At 42.1% G+C, this 27,000-nt stretch overlaps 2 protein-coding genes across 7 annotated transcripts in view; one reads left to right on the top strand and one right to left on the bottom strand.

The window, feature by feature from the left end:
* LOC147026919 (IQCJ-SCHIP1 readthrough transcript protein-like) overlaps positions 1–19,923 on the top strand; it is a 215,288-nt gene extending 195,365 nt beyond the window's left edge. Inside the window, 5 exon segments of the mRNA XM_085883595.1 lie at positions 3,052–3,363; positions 4,374–4,565; positions 4,762–4,876; positions 16,985–17,078; positions 18,801–19,923. Coding sequence (XP_085739721.1) covers positions 3,052–3,363; positions 4,374–4,565; positions 4,762–4,876; positions 16,985–17,078; positions 18,801–18,846 — 759 coding nt within the window. The 3' untranslated portion in view covers positions 18,847–19,923.
* A 5,268-nt stretch (positions 19,924–25,191) lies between these two features.
* Positions 25,192–27,000, bottom strand: part of GDPD5 (glycerophosphodiester phosphodiesterase domain containing 5) — a 65,668-nt gene continuing 63,859 nt past the window's right edge. For all 6 annotated transcript variants that reach the window (XM_085882818.1, XM_085882819.1, XM_085882820.1 and 3 more), the window contains one exon: positions 25,192–26,968. In XM_085882818.1, coding sequence (XP_085738944.1) covers positions 26,871–26,968 — 98 coding nt within the window. In that variant the 3' untranslated portion in view covers positions 25,192–26,870. The remainder of the gene's footprint in view (positions 26,969–27,000) is intronic.

Below are 27,000 nucleotides of genomic sequence, written 5' to 3'. Positions count from 1 at the left end.
TTAATTTCTGTTAATCTAATGAACAGGTTGTAAACAGAAGTGTTCTACATGTATTGAAAATTATATACAGTACAATGTACTTACTCTCTCTTGAAATTTTGAAGAAATGAAGATGAGGAATTTGCTTTGATATAACAGGCTCTGAATACAGAAAACCAGGTCTGACTCATGCAGAAAGTGATGCTTGCTGATCAGAGCATGTGCTCAAGAAAGCAAGCAGTGCATTGTGGGTAGGTCTTAATTGAGGCTGCCCTCGTTTGTTGTAGTGCAGCTTAATGTCCATCAGCTCCTCAAAATAATTATTTCCACATACCTCACCCAACTTCAGGTCATGGGAGTAGCTCAGAGCAACGGTAGCTTGTGTTACATGTTGGTAACTCGCGTTACATGGTAACTCGTGTTACAGTTTTTGTTAGTGTTTCTTATACAGATGCCACGATTTACCAAACTTCTAGTAGTATTTTCAGTATCAGTATGTGTCAGATTTAGAAGAAAAGAAATTCTAACATGTCAACTCAACTGAGTAGTTCAGAATGAGTAAAACTTGAGGTTTTGGTAACTCACGTCACATGGTTCAATTACATCAAGTTTCACACATTACTGGAATTATTAAGAGCAAAATATAGAAATTTCTCTTTTAGGGACTCAAGAAGACCTCATATTTTACTTAAAATCAAAGAAACGAAAATGCTAGCATACTTTTTTGTGCAATATCCTGTGATTTAAGATAAGATTAATTAACAGCAGCTCTCCAGCATGAAAAATCTCTCAAACTATTTTATTCATATCATTAAAAGTATTGAAGCAATTTGCATAATCATTTTTGTCCATGGAACTTGAACTCATGTGTAACACAAGCAGGGTATTCACTATCTGATGCACTGAAGTTGAAATTTTCAGGTCATGCCCACATTCCTATGGAATTGCCCATATGCATTTATGACATCATAACAAAGGCACCTATGATGTCATAAAAAATCACACTCATTCCCCATGAGGAGTACTTGCTATGTGCAAAGTTTCAGTTTTGTCCTTGGTGGAGTTTCAGAGATACAGAGGTCCAATTTTTTCCAATTTTTCCATCATGGCTGCCACACCACGTGACCTATGACATCATAATTATCATTAAAACATTATACATGACTAGTCGCACCAATGCTGAAAATTTCTTCTCAATCCGCCAAGCAGTTGTGGAGAAAACACGAAAGTTCTGTGCAGACAAAAAAACAGACAAATGAATAATCACTCAAAAAGTGACAACTTGGTGAAACGGAACGGCACTCTAGAGCGAACATACCTCCACCAGGCAGAATCGTTTAAATTTTGTATGCCACTGATAGGTCGGATCTGATTCCAGACCTTAACCAAAATCGAATTAGCTTTTTCTTGTCACCTAACCAACTCTTCCAACTCATTTTGTCACAAGCCATCCACAACTTTTAGAGATAACATGCTGCACATAGTTTTTGGCCCCGTCTCTCAATGGTGAAGAATCACCTGAAAAATTCTCGTATCCAGTTCTGAATTCAGATCTTCACCAAAATCGAATCAATTAGTTCTCGTCATACACCCAACCTGTCCACAATGTTTCATCCGAATTCACCCTCAACTTTTTGAGGTATCATGCAATATTTTTAGCCTCATCTCTCAATGGTGAAAAATCAGTTCAAACTTAAATAATTCTTGTATCCATTTCTGGATTCAGATCTTCACCAAAATTGAATCAATTCTTCCTCGTGGTATTCCCAAACTGTCCACCAAGTTTTGTGTGAATCCATCCATAACCTTTTGATATATCGTGCTATATATCGTTTTTGGCCCGATCTCTCAATGGTGAAGAATCACTTTAAAGATTCTCAGATCTAGATCTGGATTCAGATCTTCACCAAAATTTTGCATTGCCGTCTTTGTCCAGTCACGCATACAACATAATTTTTATTTTATTTTAAACAATTGCTTGAAAACTGGGGCTAAAAATCGTGTGACAAACAGACAAACAAACAGACAGACAAACACTACAGACAAACATACTTGGCAAAAACATATTTTCAATTTTTTTCACCAAGTAACAAATGAAAAATTACTCATAGAGCGACAACTTGGTGAAACCGAACGACACTCAGTAAAGCACATGCCTCCGTCAGGCTGAATCATTTACATTTTGTATTCCAATGATAGGCCGAATCTGAGTCAGGACCTGAACCAAAATCGAATTGGCTTGTTCTTGTCACCTAACCAACTCATCCACCAAGTTTCATCCGAATCCGTCCCTAACTTTTTGAGATGTCATGCAATATCGTTTTAGCCCCATCTCTCAATGGTGAAGAATCAGTTTAAAATTAAATAATTCTTATATCCAGATTTGCATATGGATCTTCACCAAAATTGAATCAATTCTTCGGAGTGGCACTTCAAACCTGTGCACCAAGTTTCAAGCGAATCCATCCATAACCTTTTGATATTGTGCGATATATATATATATATATATATATATATATATATATATATATATATATATATATATATATATATATATATATGTATATATATATGTATATATATATATATATATATATATATATATATATATATATATATATATATATATATATATATATATATATATATATAGTTTTTCACCCTTTCTCTCAATGTAGTGGGGCAACTTAGCTAAATATAGCATAACAATTGTGCATTTTGGAAGGAAAGCACCAAATTTGGCACACTAGTAACCTAACATATTATGAACAGATTTGGATATTGGGCCATCTCAAATTCAGCCGCTGATGGCTGTGGCAGCCATTTTTCACTGCCATCAAAAATTTTGAGATGGCCCAATATCCAAATCTGTTCATAATATGACAGGCTACTAGTGTGCCAAACGTGGTGCTTTCGTCACAAAATGCACAATTGTTATGCTAAGTTGCCCCACTAATGCTGAAGAATCACTTAAAAAATTCTCAGATCCGGATCCGGATTCGGATTTTCACCAAAATTTAGCGCTGCTGTCCTTGCGTAGTTGCTGTAGAGCAACATACTTGGTGAATTTTTTTTTCTCGAAGCAACAAACAAACAAACAAACAAACGGACACAAATGCAATACCCTTTCCTTTGGCGAGGGTAAAAAAGTGGTTGGAAAGCTATCACTTCATTCCCCATCTCTTGTTGCACTTTTATTCTATCTCCTCCTCACCTCGAAAATCTCTTTGTAATCCTGCTCAAACACTTTTCCTCACTTCCAGCCTGCAGAGCGGAATGAATCTCCAGATTTGTTTTGTAAATGACAGCGGCAGTGACCGAGAAAGCGACATGGAAGGAAGCAGCAAAACCGAGACGAGTCCGGAGACACCTGTCTCCCCCATGGTACGGTACTGCAATTCATCCCCATATCTGAGCCTCTCCTCCTGCTGCTCCTACTCCTCATACTCTTCCTCCTCCATTCTATCCAATCGTCTCACCCCCCCCCCCTTCCACATTTCTATCTGCCCTTTCAGTCTGACTTATCTTATCTGTGAATATATGAAATTGAGCAATTTAACTTACAAGCAATGTTCAGATTTTTACTACGACCATTGCAATTAGTCAGTAGATTTCATTCTTTCGGATATGTTTTCATTCCGTTGTGAACAACATTAAACATCGTAATATTTCATCTGTTGCTGACGATAAAGAAAAAAACAACTTTGATCCCGTTTCACGTCGAGCAATCGACTAAACCTGTAACCCACATGCTTCAGTCTTTAAAAGAGGAAATGTATATTGTATCAAGCATATGAAGCTACTCACAAAGTACAAGATGTTGTTGAATACTTCTGTGAACGGCTACCGTACAACCATTCCCACCTTATCGTAGGGTCTTGGGGCAGAATATTTTCGACCCGTCTTTCATGAACCGACTCGCCAGACCAGGCCTAGCATTGGACTGAACATGACAGGAATTTGTAGTTTTTTTTCAGAGTTCCGGCCTACTCTTTGCGAATGACACCATCGGTTCTTCAACATCCACCAACTAATGCTAGGAGATGGGATACCCAGTTTGTCATACATCCGACGGAGGGCACACACACACCTTGATACCTTGCCCTGCCTACAAAGCACAAGGATGATATTTTATAGCTGGTCGAGATTCAAACACAGCCTAGATATCTTAGAGGCAAGTGTGCATACCTCTAGACTAGGCTAACCTGCCGGCTCAATCTATAACATGTTGTCAAGGAATATATTGGACATATATTAACTTAATACAACTTGTTTAATGTTCCTTGGTTTACATATCACCAAATATAAGAAGAGTTATAGATTTTTATGAAGTATAATATATTTACTTCCACAGTTCCATTCCTCCTTTCCTCCTCTCCATTGTGCTGAAGCAGAGTAAACAGAGCTCCTCATACTCTGAGAGAGACTCACCGGATGGGGACATAGAATCACCTGACGATGTGGACTTCCTGTCCTGCAAGCAAAGGTTACAAGCTGACGCCCGCATGGCGCTGGCCCTGGCACAGCCGATGGCTCGAATGCAGGTGCAACTTGAGCGCCAGTATAGATCTCCTCTTGCTGCCCTGGTAAGCTCCTCTCATCTCTCCTATGTTTACATTTTACACATCCACTCACCATCACCTTGTCAACGATGAGTTGTTTTTTGCTGTGATTATTTTTTCTTTCACTTTCAGAATCCACATGGATGTGGAACATTTGTATATATATTTGTCTTCCTGATTCCTGGCTTGTACCAAAAAACCTAACCCTTGTCTACCACAGCTACCACATCTTAGTGCATGTTTGGCAAAACGGGGTGTACGACCAACCGATCTGCAAGACATGTCACTGGGACAACTTCAGGTCATTGTCAATGACCTACACTCACAGATTGAGGGTAAGCCAGCTAGCAAAGACAGCCAGTTTACAACGCTCACACCAAGCACTTCATCCTTTCCTTCGGATATCTGGTAGACATTGCAAAGCTCATGTGACCTTAAACATGAGACTCTTTATAGCCTGAAACTTACAACCTCCTTTGTTGAAGTGCAATTTTGCACCCAGTTGGAACAGCTGGTGAACATATAAACCATCAGCATCAATACATATTCACCATTATATTTCTTCAGGGACTGGCAAGATAGCTGTAGACTCTAGATGTACGTGCACTCACCTCTGAGGTGTCGAGCCTGGATTTTAATCTTGACCCAGATATAAACTGTCAACCTGGTATTTCGCATGCAGGATGATGTTTGAGCCATCCATCAGAAGGACGTGAAGCTGGAGGACCTGTCTGCTAAAACAGATTATTGGTGAATGTTAAAGATCTCATGGTATCTTTCTTGAAGAGGATGTGAGTTATCACCGGCACCCTGAACAAATTACAAATTCCTGCCACATTCAGGCGAACCTCAGGCCTGGTCAGCAAGTTCATGAAATAATTTGGTTAAAAACGTTCACCAGCAAACCCCACAATAACATGGTGTGGTGTATGGGCGGAGCATGTATTGTATGGGCGGAGCCCCTAGTCACGGATGGTGGTGGTCATGTGGTTGTGGCTTCATATGTCTCGACTCGCCCACTTGGGACTTGTAGCACCAGTAGCACCAATAGCGGCATGTGGTATCATTAGCAGTGTCTTGTAGGTCATGTGCCTGTAGAGTGCATCGAGTGCGTATTAAGGCGGAGTTATGGGCATCCTACGCCTACCCTCTCACTCGAGACAATAAAGCGGAGTTGTGTTACCCTCCGGCTCGTGTCTGCCTGTTCGCACCTCTGTCACAACACTACACATGGTAGTAGTAGTAATATGGAATAGGCAAAGCCGAGAAGCGAACGTAGAATTCTTCTTACATTCGCTTCCTAAATATATCAAATTAAAGTCTTGTTGCTATGAAAAAAGAAATATTACCTTAACATTACCGACACAACAACAACTACACCGTCTAGAACAGGCTCACGTCTGAAAAAAAAAATCCTCAACATTACCTTCACAATGACAACTACACCGCCGAGAACAGCATCTCATCTAAAAAAATTAATAGTACCTCAACATTACCTTCACAACAACAACTACACCGCCTAGAACAGGATCTCATCTGAAAAAAAAAAATCCTCCATATTACCTTCACAACGACAACTACACTGCTGAGAACAGGATCTCATCTAAAAAAAATAATATTACCTCAACATTCTACCTCAACATTACCTTCACAACAACAACTACACTGCCTAGAACAGGATCTCATCTGACAAAAAAAAAAAAATCCTCAACATTACCTTCACAAAAACAACTACACCGCCTAGAACCGGATCTCATCTAAAAAAATTAATATTACCTCAACATTATACCTCAACATTACCTTCACAACAACAACTACACCGCCTAGAACAGGATCTCATCTAAAAAAAATAATATTACCTCAACATTCTACCTCAACATTACCTTCACAACAACAACTACACTGCCTAGAACAGGATCTCATCTGACAAAAAAAAAAAAATCCTCAACATTACCTTCACAACAACAACTACACCGCCTAGAACAGGATCTCATCTGACAAAAAAAAAAAATCCTCAACATTACCTTCACAACAACAACTACACCGCCTAGAACAGGATCTCATCTGACAAATAAAAAATCCTCAACATTACCTTCACAACGACAACTACACCGCCAAGAACAGCATCTCATCTAAAAAAATTAATATTACCTCAACATTATACCTCAACATTACCTCCACAACAACAACTACACCGCCTAGAACAGGATCTCATCTGACAAAAAAAAAAAAATCCTCAACATTACCTTCACAACAACAACTACACTGCCTAGAACAGGATCTCATCTGACAAAAAAAAAAAAAATCCTCAACATTACCTTCACAACAACAACTACACCGCCTAGAACAGGATCTCATCTGACAAAAAAAAAATCCTCAACATTACCTTCACAACGACAACTACACCGCCAAGAACAGCATCTCATCTAAAAAAATTAATATTACCTCAACATTATACCTCAACATTACCTCCACAACAACAACTACACCGCCTAGAACAGGATCTCATCGAAAAAATTAATATTACCTCAACATTATACCTCAACATTACCTTCACAACAACAACTACACCGCCTAGAACAGGATCTCATCTGACAAAAAAAAAATCCTCAACATTACCTTCACAAAAACAACTACACCGCCTTGAACAGGATCTCATCTGAAAAAATTAATATTACCTCAACATTATACCTCAACATTACCTTCACAACAACTACACCGCCTAGAACAGGATCTCATCTGACAAAAAAAAATCCTCAACATTACCTTCACAACGACAACTACACCGCCTAGAACAGGATCTCATCTAAAAAAAAATTAATATTACCTCAACATTATACCTCAACATTACCTTCACAACAACAACTACACCGCCTAGAACAGGGTCTCATCTGAAAAAAAAATCCTCAACATTACCTTCACAACAACAACTACACCGCCTAGAACAAGATCTCATCTAAAAAAAAAATACTAGAAGCGAACGTAGTATTCTTCTTACATTCGCTTCTGACTTTACCTATAACTTGTTTAAAACTGTATACGCAATTTCCGGTTACTTCGGCCTGGATTCGGGATTAGCGATCAAATAACGTAAATCACGATTAAAAATTATTTTTTGATGATGCGGGAGACATCTTTATTAAAATCAGTGGAGGAAATATACACCATGTCTGATATTGTTTGGGTCTTTCATGTCTCCGACGATGCCTTTATCTCCTGGCATGCATCATTCCCCATGACAAAACCGGAAACAAAAAAAAACCAGAAGCAAAAAAAAAACGGAAGCAAAAGGGTCATAGCCAATGACACGATTCACAATTGGCAGGGTATTGTGTTGTTTTTGTTGTTTCCTATTCTCTCATGTGCACGCGTTAAGTAATATTCACAAGAGAGAAATAAAACCCATTCGTGTTTATACACTGCACAGCGTTTTAAAAAAAACCGGAAGCAAAAGGTCATAGCTAACGACACGGATTCCAAATTCTAGGGGTATTGTGTTGTTGTTGTTGTTGTTGTTGTTGTTGTTGTTGTTGTTGTTGTTGTTGTTGTTGTTGTTGTTGTTGTTGTTGTTGTTACCTATTCTCTCATGTGCACGCGTTAAGTATGAAGTTCACTGCGTTCGCTAGTAGTAGTAGTAGTAGTAGTAGTAGTAGTAGTAGTAGTAGTAGTAGTAGTAGTAGTAGTAGTAGTAGTAGTAGTAGTAGTATCACATCTCCCCACCATGTTGCTAACGTCACTTCAAAATTATCTTTTGCCTGAGATATCTTGAGAATTGGGCACTTTACTTTGAATTGAATAATGGTACTAATACAGAGGAATGAAAAAAACCCCCTGATCGAAACAAGTATCTTTCTATTAATTAATTATAGTCGTCAAACAGCCATTTTGAGAAGCCAACGGTGGTTGAAATCAGTCTTCAATCAATCGAAATAATTGATTGTTTAACATGACATTTTTTTTGTTCACTCATTGAATCTCTTTGTTGAAATATATTCAGTGCATGATCATAAGTGAGTGATAATGGTGTGATTTATAGGATTCCTCTTTCTACACTAATGCTGTAAACCTTGGTCAGGCCTGTTCAGTAGATAACCATGTGGCTTAAGACTTCCCAAAAACCCATTTCTCAACTAGAACGGCGCTCGTAGAGCACAAAGTCTCGCCTCGTGGGCTCATGCTGAACAAAAATACCACAGTTATCGAAACACGCTACTATTATGATGCAATGCTAGTATTGCCCACACACTGGTATTGCCCGTTGTCAGGTCAGGCCAGATCAGATCTGTGGTTTGCGACAGGTAGCATGTAAATCTGTACTAACCTGTTTCATGGTCGGGTTGTCGGCGACTAAACAGTCTCCCACACCAGGTTTCTTGGTGAGGAGAGTGTATGATATGGACACCCAGCAGGATGAAAAACAACACCTGTTAAAGGGCGGAGGAGCTCCTTGTGAGCCAACGGTCATCCATTTCTAGTGCCAAACTGTTTGCGGACGTCCTCCTGCAGTTGGGTTAGTTTTTGTTTGGAGGTTGGTGGCAGAATTAGCACTTCGGCCACCGTAAAACCCTTCATTCTGCAAAACATTCTAAAAACATTTTTTTAAAAATCTGAAAACCCACTCTGTGGGTGTATCCCCCTGTGCAGCTCAGCTCAGCAGATGACGGATTTGGGGAAAAGTCTTCTGTACACCCCACTTTTTAATGATCCGAGGAAAAACAAGGAGTAACCTTCCCAGGTTGGATTGCGGTAGTGTGTGTCAGGATGGTGCTGAGGTGTCATCCACCAGATGGTGGTCTCCTTGGGTTGACCTGAGGCGGTCCCTTCGGGTGGGTGCCTGGAATTTCCTATCCCTAAGAGAGGATGATCACCTGTCTCTGTTATCATCTGAGCTCAAGAACTTGAATATCAGTATTGCAGCACTCTCTGAGGTTCAGAGAACAGATAGTGGGGACATCATGGTGGGTGGTTACACCTACTATTCGTATGGTCACTATGATGGTTACCATGCCCAAGGAGTTGCTGTAGCTGTGTCCAATAAGCTGACTCCAATGATAATGAAGGTAACGTCGGTCAACGAGCGTATTATGAGACCAAGAATTCGTCACTCCTTGGGTGTCATTTCCCTTGTCTCTGTAAATGCTCCAACTGAGGGCAATGATCTCACCGTGAAGGATGCATTCTATGCAATGCTTGAGTCTGGTTGATCAGTGCCCCAGGTGAGATACTCTTCGAGTCTTGGAGGATTTCATTGCATTGACTGGAACTGATAGGTATGGTTATGAGACATGCCTTGTTCCCATGACTCTGGAAATGTGAACCAGAATATCATTAAGTTCCTTGAATTTGCAAGAAGTCATGGACTTTGGGTGGCTGGTTCATGGTTTCAGTGCCCATAGGCTCATCGCTGGACTTAGAATTCTAATGCTGATGGTGTGGCAAAGGTGATTCACCACACACTCATTGATGGTCACTGGAGGATGATCAAGAACTGCAACGTCGAGCAGAGTGCTCAATTCCTCAATCCCGACCTCAGACTTGTTGTAGCAACTCTGAAGTTGCAGCTTAAATCCAGGAGAATGGTACCATCCCAGCCGAGGCTGGATGTTGGCAAGCTCAAGGATGAGAGGGCAGCTGAGGAGTTTGTGTAGAGGCTGAGTGGTGATTTGAGGGGTCTGGGGACTTTGTGGAATCCTGAAGAGTTGTGGAGTGCCTTTAAGACCACCATCCTTGATGTAGCCAGTGGATGTTTTGGAACTCACCGAAGTGAGAAGAAGAATTTTCTCTCTCAAGGAACCCTGGATACCATTGACCAGAGTTGCAGTGCCAGGCTTAATGACAGAGTTGAGCTGTTCAGGAAGTTGAGGCATAAAACTGTATGCATGCTGAGGCTGGACAAGGAGGCCTACGTGCCAGGAATCTGTGAAGGGGTAGAGCATCACCTGTGGTCAAGTGATTCTTGTCTTGCTTATAGGGGAATTCACACATTGTGTTCATCCAAGCTCATCCCTCGGAGCACTGCAGTTAGAGCGATGGGTGGTGGGCTCTTGACAGAGGAGTTTAAAGTGAAGGCCCATTGGGCCGGTTACTTTGAGAGTTGTATCACGCTGATCCACCAGCTATTGAGTTTGATGTCAGGGGTGTTACTATCCCTATTGCTGACCCTCCAATCAACTGTGATCCACCTTCATTTGTGGAAACACAGACTGCGATGAACCGGTTGAAATGGAGTAAAGCTCCAGGGATCTGTGGCATCCATGCTGAACTTCTCAAGGCTGGTGTAAATGCTGCATTCATGTTATTGCATGGAGTTCTGTGATCTACCTGGAACACAGGCATCATCCCAATTGACTGGAAGAGGGACCTTGCTGTCCCTCTCTGGAAAGTGAATGGTGATCACCAGGACTACAACAACTACCGAGGGGTAACGCTGCTCTCAGTGCCGGACAAGGTCTTTGCTCAGATAATTATTGATAGGGTTCGCCACCATCTGCTTGAGCACCAGCATCCAGAGTAGTCAGGCTTTACACCAAAGCGTACAACAATTGACCGTATCCTTGCTCTTCGAGTCCTCACCGAATGCAGATGAGGGTTTCAGCAGGGGCCGCTTGCAGCGTATGTTGAAATCTGTAAAGTGCTTGATTCAGTGAATCGGGATGCCCTCTGGAGGATTCTTGGTCATAGAGGGGTGCCACCGAAACTGATCAATCTGATTTCTGAACTATACTCTGGTACTGAGAGTGCTGTGAGATGTGTTGATACCAGATCCGACTTATTTCCAGTTGATAGTGAAGTTCATCCGGGGTGTGTACTGGCCCCCACACTTTTCAGTGCTTGTATGGCCTGGATTCTGGGGAGGATGTCAGAGATAAAGCTGCGGTGCATCGTTTGGGAATGTCAATATCTCTGACCTTGATTTCGCAGATGATGCAGTCATCTTTATGGAGCCTCTGGATATCCATTTGGGGGCTCTCGCGGTGCTGAATGAGGAGTTGGTGCCGCTGAGATTCCAGGTTTCCTGGATCAAAACTAAGATCCAGGCTTTCAATGACATCTTGGATGCTGCTATCTTGTCAGTACCTGTTTGTGGTGAGGATGTTGAGGTCACGGAGAGATTCACTTACCTTGACAGTGATATTCATGTCTCTGCTGGCTGTGAGTCAGAGCTCAACAGACATCTGGGCCGGGCCTGGGGAGTCATGGATTCAATGGATCATGGGGTATGGCGCTGTTGGTACCTGTGCAGGACAATGAAAGTCTGAGTCTTCAGGTCCTTGGTGCTTCCAATCTTGCTCTATGGATTTGAGCCTTGGACGCTGACCAGGGATCTGAGACCGAGACTCAATTGCTTTGGTACCAGGTCTCTTCGGAGAATCCTTGGCTATCGCTAGTTCGACTTTGTGTATCACGAGTGGTTGCTGAGAGAGACTCAAATGAGATTTGTTACCTGCATAGTCCGTGAGAATCAGCTGCTGCTGTGTGGACATGTGGCTCATTTTCCTGATGCTGATCCTGCTCACCAGATTCTCTCAGCGAGGGAGTCTCATGAGTGGAGGAGGCCAATGGGCCGACCACGTGCCTCATGGTTGCAGCAGGTTTATCAGCATCTCTAGGAGATGGGGTTGGGCCAGGCATCTGCTTTGGGGATGGCCAGATGGAGGACCCTGGAGTTCCGGCAGAAAGTACATGCAGCGACGCGCTGCTCCGGCACATGCTCCCATACCTGACCTGACTGGTATCATCCTTATTATCCATGCACCTTATTATCTCACATACATTTCCATTATCCAGAGCTTTATTGATTAACTAGCAAATACAAACCATCGCTTCGCTGATGGGGGATATTAAAGAGGGAGGGGAGGAAAAGAGAGGAATTGAGGAGAGAGGGAGGGGAGAGAGAGGAGGTAGGAGTGAGGGGAAGATCGGAAGGGGGGGGTGGGGAGAGCTATGCCTCACCAAACGTTGCAATACCACAGGAGGGAGGGAGGTGAGGAGAGGGTGAGATAGAGAGAGAGGAAAGGAGAGAAGGAGAGAGGGAGAGGGAGAGAGTATGACAAAAAATAAAGAGGGAAAGGTGAGGCTGGAGGTGGGGTTAGTAAAGAGAAGGATAGGTTATGATAAATGACCAAACACACACAAAAACAAACTCATGTCAGAACAGCTGTACACACGACACAACAGAGTTTGTAAAGTAATCCGCTGGCACATTTGCAAAAACTATGATGTCCCCGTTCCAGAAAAATTGTGGGAACATGAATCAAAATTAATCACTGAAAACATGGAAGTACCGACCACTCACATACGACCTAATTATCCCATCGAGCGTGAAAATCGAAAACAAAGCGTTGCGACCCGATATCATACTTAAGTACAAAAAAAGAGAAGGCATTGCTGATTGAGGTGTTAATACCAGTGATTTTGGACTAACGATGCAGAAGTCAAGAAAATGATCAAACACCAAGACCTCCAGAATGAAGTGAGAAGATCCAAGAAGCTGAAGAATGCCAAATTTGTACCAGTGATAGCTGTACTATACCTACAGGATTGATGACAAAGAATCTCACAGAGATATTAAACATAGGGGCAATACCCCTGGGTACTCACCTGGTCATGGCTGGATAAGATAACCAGGCAACCACTGGTAGGCATGGATGACACACAAAATATATAATGGAGAAGAAAGTAAATACCTATGGATTTTGTTTTTAATGCCATGAACAAACCTTGGTCCATCATTGGTGATGAAGGTTGTGGTCAAGTTTCATCGAAATTGTGTGTGGTTTCAGAAAGGAAAGGAAATACATATTTTGGGGGGCAACCCCTCCCCCCCCGTAGAACCCTTAAACCCCTATTTTTTTAATGTCGTGAACAACCTTGGTTCATTACGGGTGGTGAAGATGATGGGCAAGTTTCATCAGAACTGTGTGTAGTTTTGGAGAAGAAAGCACATACACATATTTTGGGAGCAACCCCCTTGAAAGCCAGATTTTACTCATGTCATGAACATACTTTGGTATGTCATGGGGAATGAAAGTTGTCGTGAAGCTTCAGACCCCATTGTTGTTGTTTTTTTTTAATGTCATCATGGGTGATGATAGTTGTAGTCAAATTTCATTGAAATTGTAGTGTCGTTTCTGAGAAGTTGCAAATATTTGTGGATGGATAGACGAACGGATGACGCGCCATCACATAAGCTCCCCTGAACTAATTTACAGGTGAGCTAAAAACCATCCCAGGGAATATTATAACAAATCATATACATTTGGAAGCAGTCCAGGGCTCAGCGACGATCCTGAAGAGAGCCCTCGGAACAAAACTTTGAGAACAGAAAAGTTCACAGCTTGGTCCATGAATCGTGATCCCTTACAGAAATGAAGTTGGATACTTTGAGCTCACCCTGGGAGGACTCCATTCCACATTCTCAAACCCACATATGTAGATACCAATCAACAGTACACACACACACACACACATTGCCTTTTATTCATATATAAGAAGATTTTCAGAATTTTTACCCAAATTATCCAGATTACGTTAAACCTATCCTTTATGAAGCACATACACAAAAAGCACCAGTTCACCAAATTGCTTTGCAGCAAAATCTCTGAATTCTGAAACCAGGGCAGCGCCAGCAGTCACAGTATGTGAGCACATTGAGACGGTGTATCAACCATGTGATGATACATTTGACAATGCAGTGAGAATTTGAGGCAGTTGTAAACTCATTTAAAATGAAGGCAATTGTGAACGAGCTGATGAAACAGTAGTAGAAGATTGAGGAACACCTCTGCCTCACATCACCACATGGATTCACCATTCACCACAATAAATGGGCTGACAAAACCACATAAACACTATTGGCGTAAACCACTCCAAACAAGGATGTCCCGAATAACTGCTGACTCGGCCTCATGGAAGCTGAAGCTCCAGTGAACGCCGAGCGTCCGGGAAGGTCCTCGTTTAAAAGGGGGAATTAATTGCCCTGAGTTGGACACAACGTGAGAGCCCTCACCAACATCTCCTCTTTCATATGCTCCATCTGATACTCCACGTTGTATTTTTCTCTTGTCTGGTTCATGCCTTTTATAAGCTGCATGATGGGAATGCGTTCATCTCTCAAGGGTTGATCACATGGCTGCCCATGGCCTCCAATTGCCTCATGTTTAAGTGTCTTCATGGCCTCCAGACAGCCTTTGGCTTGCAGGTGATGGAAGAGAGCTGCTGTGACATGTTGGGCACATTACATGGGGAATCTTTAGTTACTTCACTTGATGAATCTAACTGCATTGGTCTTTTACCTTGACATTCTGTCTTTGCCTGTGCTTTTATATAGATACCTTGAGACTAAAGCTTGGGTGCATCAGGAACCCCACCCTTCCCTTGAAGCTTGTTCAAAGTTTACCGCCGCCTCTTTGAGATGATTTTCTTGTTGGCCGGCTTCTCTTTGTATTCCTGCTCAACAATGCCTGGGTTTGCATTCCAAAAGAGAGCCCTCCCTTCATGCACTGGCCAGCTAATCCATGTTCTCCTTGGTCTTTCGTTTTTGACAAAGTGTGAAAATAAGGAATTTCTTTTCTCAGCTTTTTTTGAGGTTCTCATTGAACCAGCGGCCGGGTCGCGTCATTTTTTTTTGTCGATGTTGCTCTGTGGAATGAACAATCCCATTGCTTGGTGCAGTTCTTCTTCATATGATTGTGGAGCATCAACAACATTCCTACAAAGGTGAGAATACATTGGAGCCATGACGAGTTAGCCCTTCATATTCCGATCGGTGTTTTCCTCCTATTTTATACCAGAAAGTGTCGGAGTGTGCCCTGTCTTTCAACAATTGGATATTAAAATTTGGAAGGACAGTTTTATGGTCACTGGATCAAATTTTGTTCTCTCATCCCCTCTTCCTGTCCAGGTTTTAGTTCCTCAAGGTAGTGTTCTGAGCCTTGTGCCTTTCTGGTTTTCACAAATGATCTCTCCAACTCTCTGGAAAATCCTTATTATCTCTTTGCTGATGACTCCACCCTCCTCCATATCATCTGCCATCCCTCAGATAAGCAAGCAGCAGCCTCTTCACTCTCTGCAGATTTGGATAAAATCACAATCTGGTCCAACATTTAGAACATGTCTTTCAATTCTGACAAATCTCACACTCTCACTATGTCTCTCCGAAAGGACGGTCTGGACCCCCCCCCCCCCACACCCCATCTACCTTCTGAACAATCCTCTTGAACAAGTCCTTTCATTCAAGCTTTGAGCCTCACTATCTGCCATGATCTCTCTTGGAAAAGCAACATTTCCAAGCTGGCCTCCAAAGCCAGTCACCAACTGGGCATCCTCCATTGTGCAAAGTACTTCCTCAGCCCACCTGAGCTCTTAATCACATACAAAGCTTTCGTCCACAGCCTGATGGAGTACTGCTCTCCCCTCTGGGCTGGTGATCCTGCCTCTCACCTTTCTCAGCTTCACACAGTGGAAACCAAGGCTTTGAGGATCATTGATATCTCCAGCAATGAAGCTGAGTCTTTGGGTCTCTCACTCTCTCACCGCAGGCAGGTCGGTGGTCTTCCTGTCTTCTGCCGTCTCCTCTCCCCCCCGCCCCCCACGCTCTGTCTGTTAGGGTTTGATATCCTGCTCACAAATAAACAAACAGGGGGTGAAAATATAATCTCTGTCCACCTTCGGTGACGGAGGTAATTAACAGATTGTTTTGGAATCTGCAAAGGTCTTAGATCTCCGGCTCAGAGCGGTCTGTGTTGACGCACCGTCGGACGCAACATGAAGTGTCAGGAGTGGAATTCAACTCCACACAACTGCAATCAGGATTGTGTTCGAACTCCATACAACGGGTATTCGTAATGTGGGGTTTGTCCCAATTCACCGAGGATGAATTACAAACTGAAATTTGAGCACGAAATGTGTGATTGGTGTTGACGAAATTTAAAAGAATTTTTTATTCCTCCCTCCCTCCCTCCCTCCTTTCCTTGTTTTTACTTGTAGGTTACAATATCTTCTTCCTTCTCCTCTCTTGTTCATTGATCTCCTTGCTTGTTACGTCCACTTTTTGTCTCACGCGCTGTCAGTGTGTTGCCTTCTACCCCGTCACTTTGCGCTTCCTTTAGATGAGATTTTTTTCAACAAATCACTCGACTAAGCAATATCCTGAGATTTTTACAAAGGTCATTTTGTTGCTGCCTTGTCAAAAAAAGATGACAAACTCGCCATTTAGTTTGCACTTGTCTGATCAAAAGGAATGCCTCAGAATAAAGATTGTAGCCAGTGTTACATAGTCTTTAGATCAAATGGGATATGTTGTCAGGTGTTCGATGGGCTATGGGTATGATATAGGCAATGTGCATGATTGGCCAAATGGCCTCTTCCTTTTTCTTTGCGGTATACTTTTAAATCACAGCATTTTTCTGATTACATACAATCAGACCATTTTCCATCATCAGGTCTGAGTGAAGAGCTGGTGAGGTTGCTTCTGGTGAGAGATGAACTACACATGGAACAGGATGCCATGCTGGTGGACATTGAAGATCTCACCAGGTAAGCCTGATCTTTACAGAACTCGGTGAAACTTCCATCTGATGGCATGGTACGGAGGTTATCTTGCCTGGGTTTTAGTCTTGACCAAAATTTAATCTCTTAGTTTGGTGCTTCCCCGAAAGTGGATGGGTCAACTGGGAACGATATGGGAGCAGAAGCTAGTGGATGTTAACGATCTCACTGAATTTTCAGCAAAGATTAGGCAAATAAGTGATGGCACTCTGAACAAATTCCAAATTCCTGCCCTAATGTGCAGGGACATTGCAGCAGCAGCACAGCCGCTCCTCAGTATCGATGGAACCAGCAGGCCAAATTTGTAATCTCACTCCGTCCGATATGCAATTGCTCATGCCAACAGAACCTTCCTCAATACTGTCCCTCTAATGTTTTAAATGTTCCTAGATTTTCTTATTCACATCACCATGGAATTTCCTCATAAATTAAGATGTGTCCTCCAAAGTATCATAAAACTGATTTTGATGAAAGAGATAATGATTTCTTTATTAATAGCAGTTGTGAACCCAAATGTGACCCAAAAGGCCAATCCTTGAATAGCAGGCTAGCTGTTGGGAGCAGACAAAAACCCTTTGCCTCTTCGTATCTTCGCCGCCTCTAGTACTCGAGAGCAAACTGATGAGTTTCCAAAGTACAGCTGTACTCGGTCGACATGCCACTTTCCAAGATACCTTATACATCATGAGGTCCTCTTTTCTGGATCTCATTTACTCTGTAGATACACCAATTACTTTACAACCTTGTTTCTATCTCCATGTTATATGAGATCCCTTACAAATAATTTAAAGGCAACAGGAGGCCATTAGACCCATCAAGCCTGCCCAATGGTTGCCAACCCACGGTTGTTTGTCCGTGCTCTATCCTTTTCAAATTCTCAGCGCCAAGCAAGGAAGCAGCACGTACCATTTTTAGCTCACCTGGTGAGATTACGTGATTGAGCAGTTTCCGTAGGTGAGTGATTGAGTGAGTGAGTGTCAGTCAATCCGTAAATACTTGTCATTATCGCTTGAAGCAAACGCACGATTTTGATGAAACTTGGCCACAAGCTTTATACCTGATGCCGAACGAAGGTGTATTGACTGCATCAAAATCTGCGCGCTCATTCATGGATGGGTCTACGGTTTGGGGGGGCGGGGGGGGTTGACCTCCTATTTTTGGTGTTTACTCTCTTCTCCAAAACTACAAACACGATTTTGATGAAACCTGACCACAACCTTCATCACCTGTGATGTACCAAAGTTTGTTCACACCATTAAAAAAAAAAAAATCAGGGTCCGTGGGGGTCTGCTGGAGGTTTGAATGACTGTTGCTCCTGATCCAGGTGAGCTTCAGGACGCGTGGTCCTATTTTTAAAGTGTTCGGTGTGACTTTTTCACAGGCTTTGAACCACCATCCTTGCAGACTCAGACACTCTAACCATTGTGCCACAGAGTCTGGTAAACATTAATTTATTGGTGCAAGTGGTGCAAGGTTATAAAATAATTTGGAGTTACAAAAAGGATAGCGCTGGTCAGCAATTGGGGAAACCTTACGTGATTTTAGCTAATATTTATGACAGACATCTCCGAAACATTGTTCTGCAGTGAACAAATGATTGGATAAATGCAAGATCAGAATAAATGAATGATTTTTTTTTTTTATAGATTCGTGGCTTTAACACAAATCTTTTTCTTACCATCCCGTTAACAAATATGATATATCCCACAGACATGCAGAGAACCAGTACAAGTTTTTGGAGGAAAAAAGCAAGTGAAGATGTCTCTCTGGCTCTGCAACTCGCTCGCCCGTCTCACTCATTTTTTTCCCCCCCATCACCACTCGCTTCCCAAAATGGTTTAACACTTTGCTGTTATTCCACCTGCTTTTCTACTTTCTAACCTACTTGCCTTTCCACACTCGCTTCCCAATCCACCAGTCGGCCACCACCCACTTGACACCTTTTTAGCTTCGTCTGGCTATTGGTGGCGAGTAAAAAAGAAAGGGGTGGTGAGTGGCTCACTAGGAAATAAACAACTGGTATTGACTGGATTGGGAGGCGCAGTGGGGTAAGGCAACGAAAATGGGGAAACGGCAAAGTACTGTCAGCAATTACGGGCAAGTGAACAGCAAAGGAGGATACTCCTCGAGGTGGTGAACTGGAGGTTGCGGGTAAATCACACCTGACTAGCAATGTGCAAGGGTGAGCAATGAGATAAATAAATAAATAAAAACCTCAACCGTATCATGCACCCTTGTATTATAAACACACTCGAGTGAGATCGGACTGAGTAATAGCTTGGACACAGGGAAGTGAGATCCTCACTCTGCGTTCCAAAACGAATGTCTATCCTCATCCATTTGGCCAGATATCATTTCCTCGATAAACCCCAAAGACCCTGACAATCTGGCTTGCTCCATTTTGTGCTGTCATTCTCAGATAACAAACTCTCAGATCCATGAATGGCTGACGATTCATTCTGTTTTTTTTTTTGTTTTTTTCATTTTTCCTCTTTCATTCCTCTTTCATTTTTCACCTGTTCGTTTGATTTACTTCTTTCATATTCCTCTTTCATTTTTCACCTGTTCGTTTGATTTACTTCTATCCCCTTCGATATTCATGTTTCCACTAACTTAAAACTCTCCCTATCCCCCCTCCAAATCCCCTCCGATTCATCCCTCAACCAAATCTCCCCTCCCCTTACCACCCACCACAAAAATACCATGCCATTACCACAAAGCCAAGATGTTGTTTTGCATTTGACATTCATGTATGTACATGCCATGTATTTTAATTATAATGTTCCATGCTTTGTAAGCAGTACCCTGTAAATAAAGCTGTTATCTGAGGTCACCTTTGTTTTAGTGTCAATAATCATCTCTTTCTCTCTTACTCTTTTGTATTTACAGGTTTTACAAACTTGTTCACATGTTAAAAGTCGTTGGTTCTAATATGACGACTTGATATCCACTGCACAAAGAATAACCAGAATAGCACATCAGCTTTGTTCTTTTAAAACTAGAACAGCACTCCGTAGAGAACATACCTCCGCCAGGCTGAATCGTTTTTCATTTTGTATCCCCACTGACAGGTCGGATCCGGATCCGGACCTGAACCAAAATCGAATCGGCTGGTTCTTCTTACACATCCAATTCATCCACAAAGTTTCTGCAGAATCCATCAATAACCTTTTGAGATGTATGTCGTTTTTTGGCGCCATCTCTCACCGGTGAAGAATCACTTGAGAAATTCTCTGATCCGGATCCGGATCTTCACCAAAATCGAATCATTTCTTCCTTGCTACACCCAACCTTCTCACCAAGTTTAGTCTGAATCCGTCCATAACCTTTTGAGATATCCTGCACACAGACAAACAGATAGGGGTGAAAACATCACCTCCATCCGCCTTCGGTGGTGGAGGTAATGAGTTACTCATGTAAAATGTAATTATTTTATCTTCGCTCAAAAACTGTTCGAATTGAATAGTTTGAAGCCAAAAAGAATAATTACACATTTCCTTGCAAAAAAAATCCCCAAAACAAATGGTAATTGGTGAAAATGTTTGTCATTAATTAGTGAGTCGTTCCTGAAATTTGGAGATTGAATGGTAGGGTCCTGTAAGCAGCGACAAGGATGAAGCTTTTATTGAGTGGCACATCTGCTGTGTATTGATACCAGGTTAGTCTTCTTCTTCTTCGTCCAAATGTAGCACAGCGGTTGCATCATTGGCTGAGAGCACAGCTGTACCACTGATGCAATGCCCTCTGTAGGTTAGGACAGGAATTTGGAATTTGTTCATGGTGCCTATGAAGGAGTAAAGGCATCATGGGATCTTTGACGTCCACCAATGAATGCAGGCAGATGGGATGCCCAGTTATTTCGTCTATCCGAGGGACAGCACACACATTCATTGATTAATCACCCTGCCTGCAGTGAAACACCAGTACTGACAGTTTCTCGCTGGGTCGGAATTCAAACCAGGCTAGATAACTTAGAAGTGAGTGTGTGTACCTTTGGGTCATTCATTCAACCCCACCAGGTTAATAAGTTCATATCAAACATGTCCAACAGTAGGCCCACATGGAGGATATGTGGAACTACTGTATTCCCATCTCAAGCATGTCTATATGTAGCCAACTTGTCACTCATTCTTAACCTGTACCTCAACCCTGCAGGTATTTATTCACCCTTAAAATGCACCTGATGTCATTAAACAACATGAGGCTGTTTCTTAATTGGCCACATGGACCAATTGTAGCTGTTTGCTTTAACCGTAGAGGGCATGAGAAGCAGGGGCAGAATAAAGCCACAAAAAACCTACAAGGCCCCTTCTTTCCTTCCTGAAAGTCCCTGTAATGTCCATCTTGCATACCCCATGTTCCCCACCCCATCCCTCTCCCTTCCACAGATCTCCTAATGTCTGTTCCCCACCGTTTTGTCCTTCCCACTCCCGCCCCTCTTGTCTCATGCCCCCCTTGCTGTGCGTTGTGTGTTCACTCTCATACGAGCCTCGACAATGTGTACGAAAAAAGCCAAAAACCTAGCCACTGTGAGCAAGAATCAGACCCTGAGACTCAGCTTACTGACTTAGGATTCCCATGACACCCATGGGAAAAAGCAGTACGAATCCACAGCAGGAACCATCCATCCATTGGGACCATACTCTGTGAAGAGCATTGGTGCTACCAAAGCAGTCTCCTTGGCTGTTGGGCACAATCCTGGACAGGTCAGCACTCCAACACAGGATACCAGCAAGCTGGCACTCATTTTGCCAATCTCGGAAGGACGGCAGGCAGAGTCAACCCCACCTATTATTAATTTAACAACCGAGTGGAATTTGAACTCGGGATCCGAAGATCCTGGTAGGATCACAAGCCCACCACCCTAACCATAAAGCCAACACCAGGAGCCAAACTCCAATAACACTCAAAATTAAGACTTTGAAGACACACCATTACAAGTTGAAGATGACAGAAAGAACTTAGCGCTGCAAAATTCCAAGGTGCTAACTGTTTTTGGAGGCCAGCTTTCGTGATATGAACAGCCTAAGAAATGTGATAACTGAAAGTGAGGCCCTTGAGCTCCAGAGACGGAACCTCCACCAGAGGCTAAACACAGAAAAACTGGAGATTTATCTGTCAGTCCTGATGGTGAGACAAAGCGAAAAATGTCTTTTTTGCACTAAAAGAGATGTTACAGGTATATGAGCAGTTGCTTATTTTCTCCAGATTGGCAGAGGGGGATGCTGGTGCAGTGGGCCTGGCAAAAGGTTGTGGAACTATCTGGCACAGAGTGGAGTCAGATGCCAAGTTATTCATTCTACAATGACAAAGATGTCATTGGTGTATATTAAGAACTGGATTGGTCTCAGAACACTACCTTGAGGAACACTGGCCCCTTGAAGTACAGCACAGGATATAATTATGCCCAAAGCAACCTGCTGCTTGTATGCACATAAGATATCTGATAGCCAGTCCAAGAAGAAAGCATATATATATATATATATATATATATATATATATATTTCATTATCTAACAGTTCAGGGTGCCACAGAATCAAATACAGTGAGAACGATAACCCTGACCTCTTGAGAATGATGGCATTTGTTCTTTGTTGACCGAGCATAGGCAGCATGGAGAAAATAGAATGGCTTGTGCAAAAACCAACCGATGATCAGATATATAAGTTATTGAAAAGATGTCTTGAGATATTGTATATTGTAATCATCATTGCCATAACCTTGCTTCTGATGGTAAGAGGATCAGTTTTAGCACCATTTTTTATTAATTGGGCCAATGGTGGCAATTTTCCATGATGTATGCAGGTGGCCCTCTAAGTGACCTGGAAAAAAGTAGAGAAACAGGAGTGGACAACAGTTGTACAATTTCTATCTATTCGGAAAATGAAGCAATCTAAGTCAGTAATGGTGAAAGAGTCAGCATAAGCAGTGTTCAACATATGGTACCGTCACGGGAGGCAACGTAAAAGTGACATTTTTGGTATTAGCCCTCCATCCTCTTGCAAAAGGTCTCCTTGCTCAGAGGAAGGCCGAACGCCTACAGCAGTTGCTTTCTGACAATTGCTTCACTGCACAAATCATTGTACAAGGGATGAGATGTAGGGTAGGATATCTGGAGACATTGAGGTATGACCTGATGGGGAGAGAGGAGAGAAGAGAAGTTTGTTGAGAAATGAGTTCCAGGTAATGTCTATGTGCAGAGATCAGTAGAACAGATGGTGGGCTGCAAGCCAGACAAATGTACCAGATTCAAGCTACCAGACATGGCAGCATCTCGATGGGTCTCTGAAGACGACCAGGGAAACAGACACTTTAGTGCATGATCTGAAGGGCCAAGGGGAGCAGAAGAACAGGAGACGTTGGAAGGAAAGATAGACATGATTGAGTCAAGCAAAGCAGCAGAGATGTCAACAAGTCACTTGAGCCAAGTCTCAAGTCTGAGAGCAAGTCTCAAATCGAGTCTCGAGTCACCGTAGCATTACTTCCATCTTCAACTTGTGTCAAGTCTCACATTTACTGATAATTCCTTGATAGCTTGTACTCCTAGATAGGGTTAAGACACAGGGTTTCATTTATTGCAATGGATGTTCTGAAAAACTGTTTAACTCAAGTTTTTATTTGTCAACCATACAGTGGACATCTTTTGCTTTGTTCTCAACAAAAATTAATCAATGTTAAATTTATTCCTCATATTTAGTGTACCGAAGCCTGGTGTTAGTTTTGTGCTTAAGGTGGCTGGCTTGGGACCTTAGAATCCTGAGTTTGAGCCCCTTTTTTACCATTGAATTAACACCAGGTGGGGTTGACTCAGCCTGTCATCCTTCTGAGGTTGGTGAAATGAGGACCAGTGTACTGGGGCAATAACCATTCAGGGTAACATGTCAAAGTGATGAGCTGTCCAGGACTACACTCTTTGCCAATGAAACTGCCTTGGCAGCCCTGTGTGCTTTTATGGCATGATAGGAATGGTATTATCATTATCTCATGTGCCTTCTTGAACCTATGTACATAAGACTAGTCAGTAACTTCAGCTTATGTTTGAATGGTTGGCACGTATAACCAAAGCATTCAATGTGGAACAGGTAAGTTTTAATAATTCACTTGTATATTTATTATGTACTGAACATTAAAATGAAACGTATAACTTATTCACTTCAATTGTAGTCTTTTAAGATACCGTACTTTTTTATGTTTTCCTTTTAAAACGGTCTTCATATAATTTACGATTATTGACAAAGTTTAAATCATCCAAGTTAATTGACATATTTGAATCACAAAATATTTTTTATCGAGTCAGGGTGTGCACGGGGTTACCGATCAGGGGCCAAGTTTCTCCTGGCACAAATGTTAACAGTTTGAATGAAGTGGTTTCCCACGTAGCCACGCTCGAAAGACTGCCGCTTGGACGTGCATGGTGTTCCGTATGAAGAGTGGACACTCCCTTTAACCTCAGTGGCGAACGGGATGTGATGCAGTGCCTGTGTGCACTGGTGCGCTGCACATGTACATCGTATATGTCCATCCATCCATCTATTGGGACCATACTTTGTGCAGAGCGTTGGTGCTGCCGAAGCAGCCTCCTTGGCTATTGGACACTATCCTGGACGGGTCGCCACTCCGACACAATATACCAGCAAGCTGGCACTCATTTTGCTGACCTTGGAAGGATGACAGACAGAGTTAACCCTACCTGGTATTAATTCAACAGCCGAGTGGGGTTTGAACTCAGGACCCTAGGATCCCAAGCCCAGCACCATTACCATTAGGCTAACACCAGGCATATGGTATATGTCGTCATTGGCCGAACTGCGCACACCCACGATGGAAAATCATTTACCATTGATTTTAAACCCCGTTTTAATTCCGTTTATTCAACGATCATTTTCCGAACATTGTCAACAAGTCATTATAAACTCGTCGCAAATCCCCAGACACAAAGTCTCAAATCAATTTCGTCAAGTTGCAAGTCGCAAAATTTTGCAGCTTGAGTACGACCAACTTGAGTCGCCAATTCTGCAGAGTGATAGCCGGATGGGGGAAACATCGATTGGGAACCCAACAGTTTGGGTGAGGACAGAAGGTTGTCGCTACAATTATACAATTTATTTTTTTTATTTAAGTAAACTTTATTGAAACGGTCATGGTTATAATTACAGGTGATTTTGTACAGTGCAAAATACAAAATAAACTCAATAAACTTTCATCGTGCTACAAGTATTTATCAAGGCAGAATGCAAACCACTTTAAACACGTTTCACTCAATGCTTGCACAGAACAGTACAGCAACCAGTAAAAATTCATCTATTTATCAACACAAAATAGTGAAAGGTCCAAATGCCAGAAGGTGTCGATGTTACATTGTACAAACACAAACATAAAACATTTTTTGAACAGATGGCTTTTGGGACCCTTACAAATAATCTGCATATAACAGTCATCTCAACAATTGTGCTACTGTCCAAAGGGGTTGGCCAACAGGTAAAGGACTCTCAAGTGTTTGCACAATCATTGGATACATTTACCAGAAATGGCAGGCAGGGAAGTCAAAAAGGGCCTACGTGCCCTGCGATTCAGAACGATTTGCAATCTCGGCAGTCCATAGATATTTTAGATTTGGAGAGGAGATGACTGACATGATGCATACAAGATCCCACCTCCAACCTCAACACTCCCATTCGATTCCGCAGGCCTTCAGTATCCCATTCTCACTTTGAGGTAGAAAAATTAAACCAAATATTCAATATCCAGCTGATAATAATGAAAAAGGTTATTATTTTTTTTCTGAAATGGAGACAATGAAGCAACAGTTTCTTCCAAAATCCCCGAACAGCAGCGTTGATCGTGACCCTCTGGTGTGGGGGAAGCTCGACCGTATCGCGGGATAAGCGCACGTTCTGTACATGCGGTTTCATCAGCTGGATTGGATTTTTCTCTCCGCGTGGACATCTCAATGTCCCGTTGTCTCGGTGTAAATAGGCAGAAAGAGATGGAAATTCTTTTTTATTATTTTAATTTTAATTTTTACAAAATAATGGTATCGTTGCTTGTTTATACAAAGTTGACCTTTGCAAAGTTGACCATTGTGAGAGCGGATAAGGGAATCTGCACTAAATTTGTCCAAATATGATTTGATGAAATTACAAGCCAAAAAAAATAAAAATCAATCAAAACAACCTCAAAAGGAATTTAGACTTTATCTCTGCATTTAACCTTGCAAAGATATATGCATATATTGCAGCACATATCATTCTAATACAAGTGCAGTGGCCAAACTGAGGAATTTGGAAGATCTACAATCCTTGCGTCAAATTCAACTGATGCCTTATTGCACAACAGATGAAGCTTTGCAACAATGCATGGAGGTCTAAATACGGTACAGGACTGTCGAAGACAAGAAATCAGGATGAAAAGCGATGGACATAACGGTAATGGTTTTTCTAACTTCAATGCTGTTGGTATAAAGCATCACAGAATGGGGTCAGAATTTGTCACAAACAATCCATAGGCCACGAAAGTTTAGAAACATTTCTCCCAAATGAAGAGGAGGATTTGTAAAGATTCACATGCACATATCACTGCTGCTCTCTTGCGTTTCATCTCAGGATGTATGAAGTTAAAAGAGTTGCAAAGGATGTTTCATGAACAGTTTGGCAAATGACAGATGATTAATCCTGCTCTGTATACTGCAAAAATGAATAAAGTGTAGTCTCGTCGCATCTTTGAATATGTCCGCCAAAACGTTTTTCCATAATAGCCGAGTCTCGACCTCTCGTTCCACCGTTAATAATCCTTGTCTCCGTCGATGTGCATCTCATCCCCCACATAGCTGGTATCAATTGCTGCTGCTGTGTCAGCATCCGAAACCATCAAGCCATCCTCTGATGGAAGCAGACAACAAACGAAGTTGTGT

The sequence above is a fragment of the Eptatretus burgeri genome, chromosome 5 (assembly GCF_056783735.1).
Source record: "Eptatretus burgeri isolate ZD-2024b chromosome 5, Ebu_testis_v1, whole genome shotgun sequence".
NCBI lineage: Eukaryota > Metazoa > Chordata > Myxini > Myxiniformes > Myxinidae > Eptatretus > Eptatretus burgeri.
This window is presented reverse-complemented; position numbering and strand designations above follow the sequence as displayed.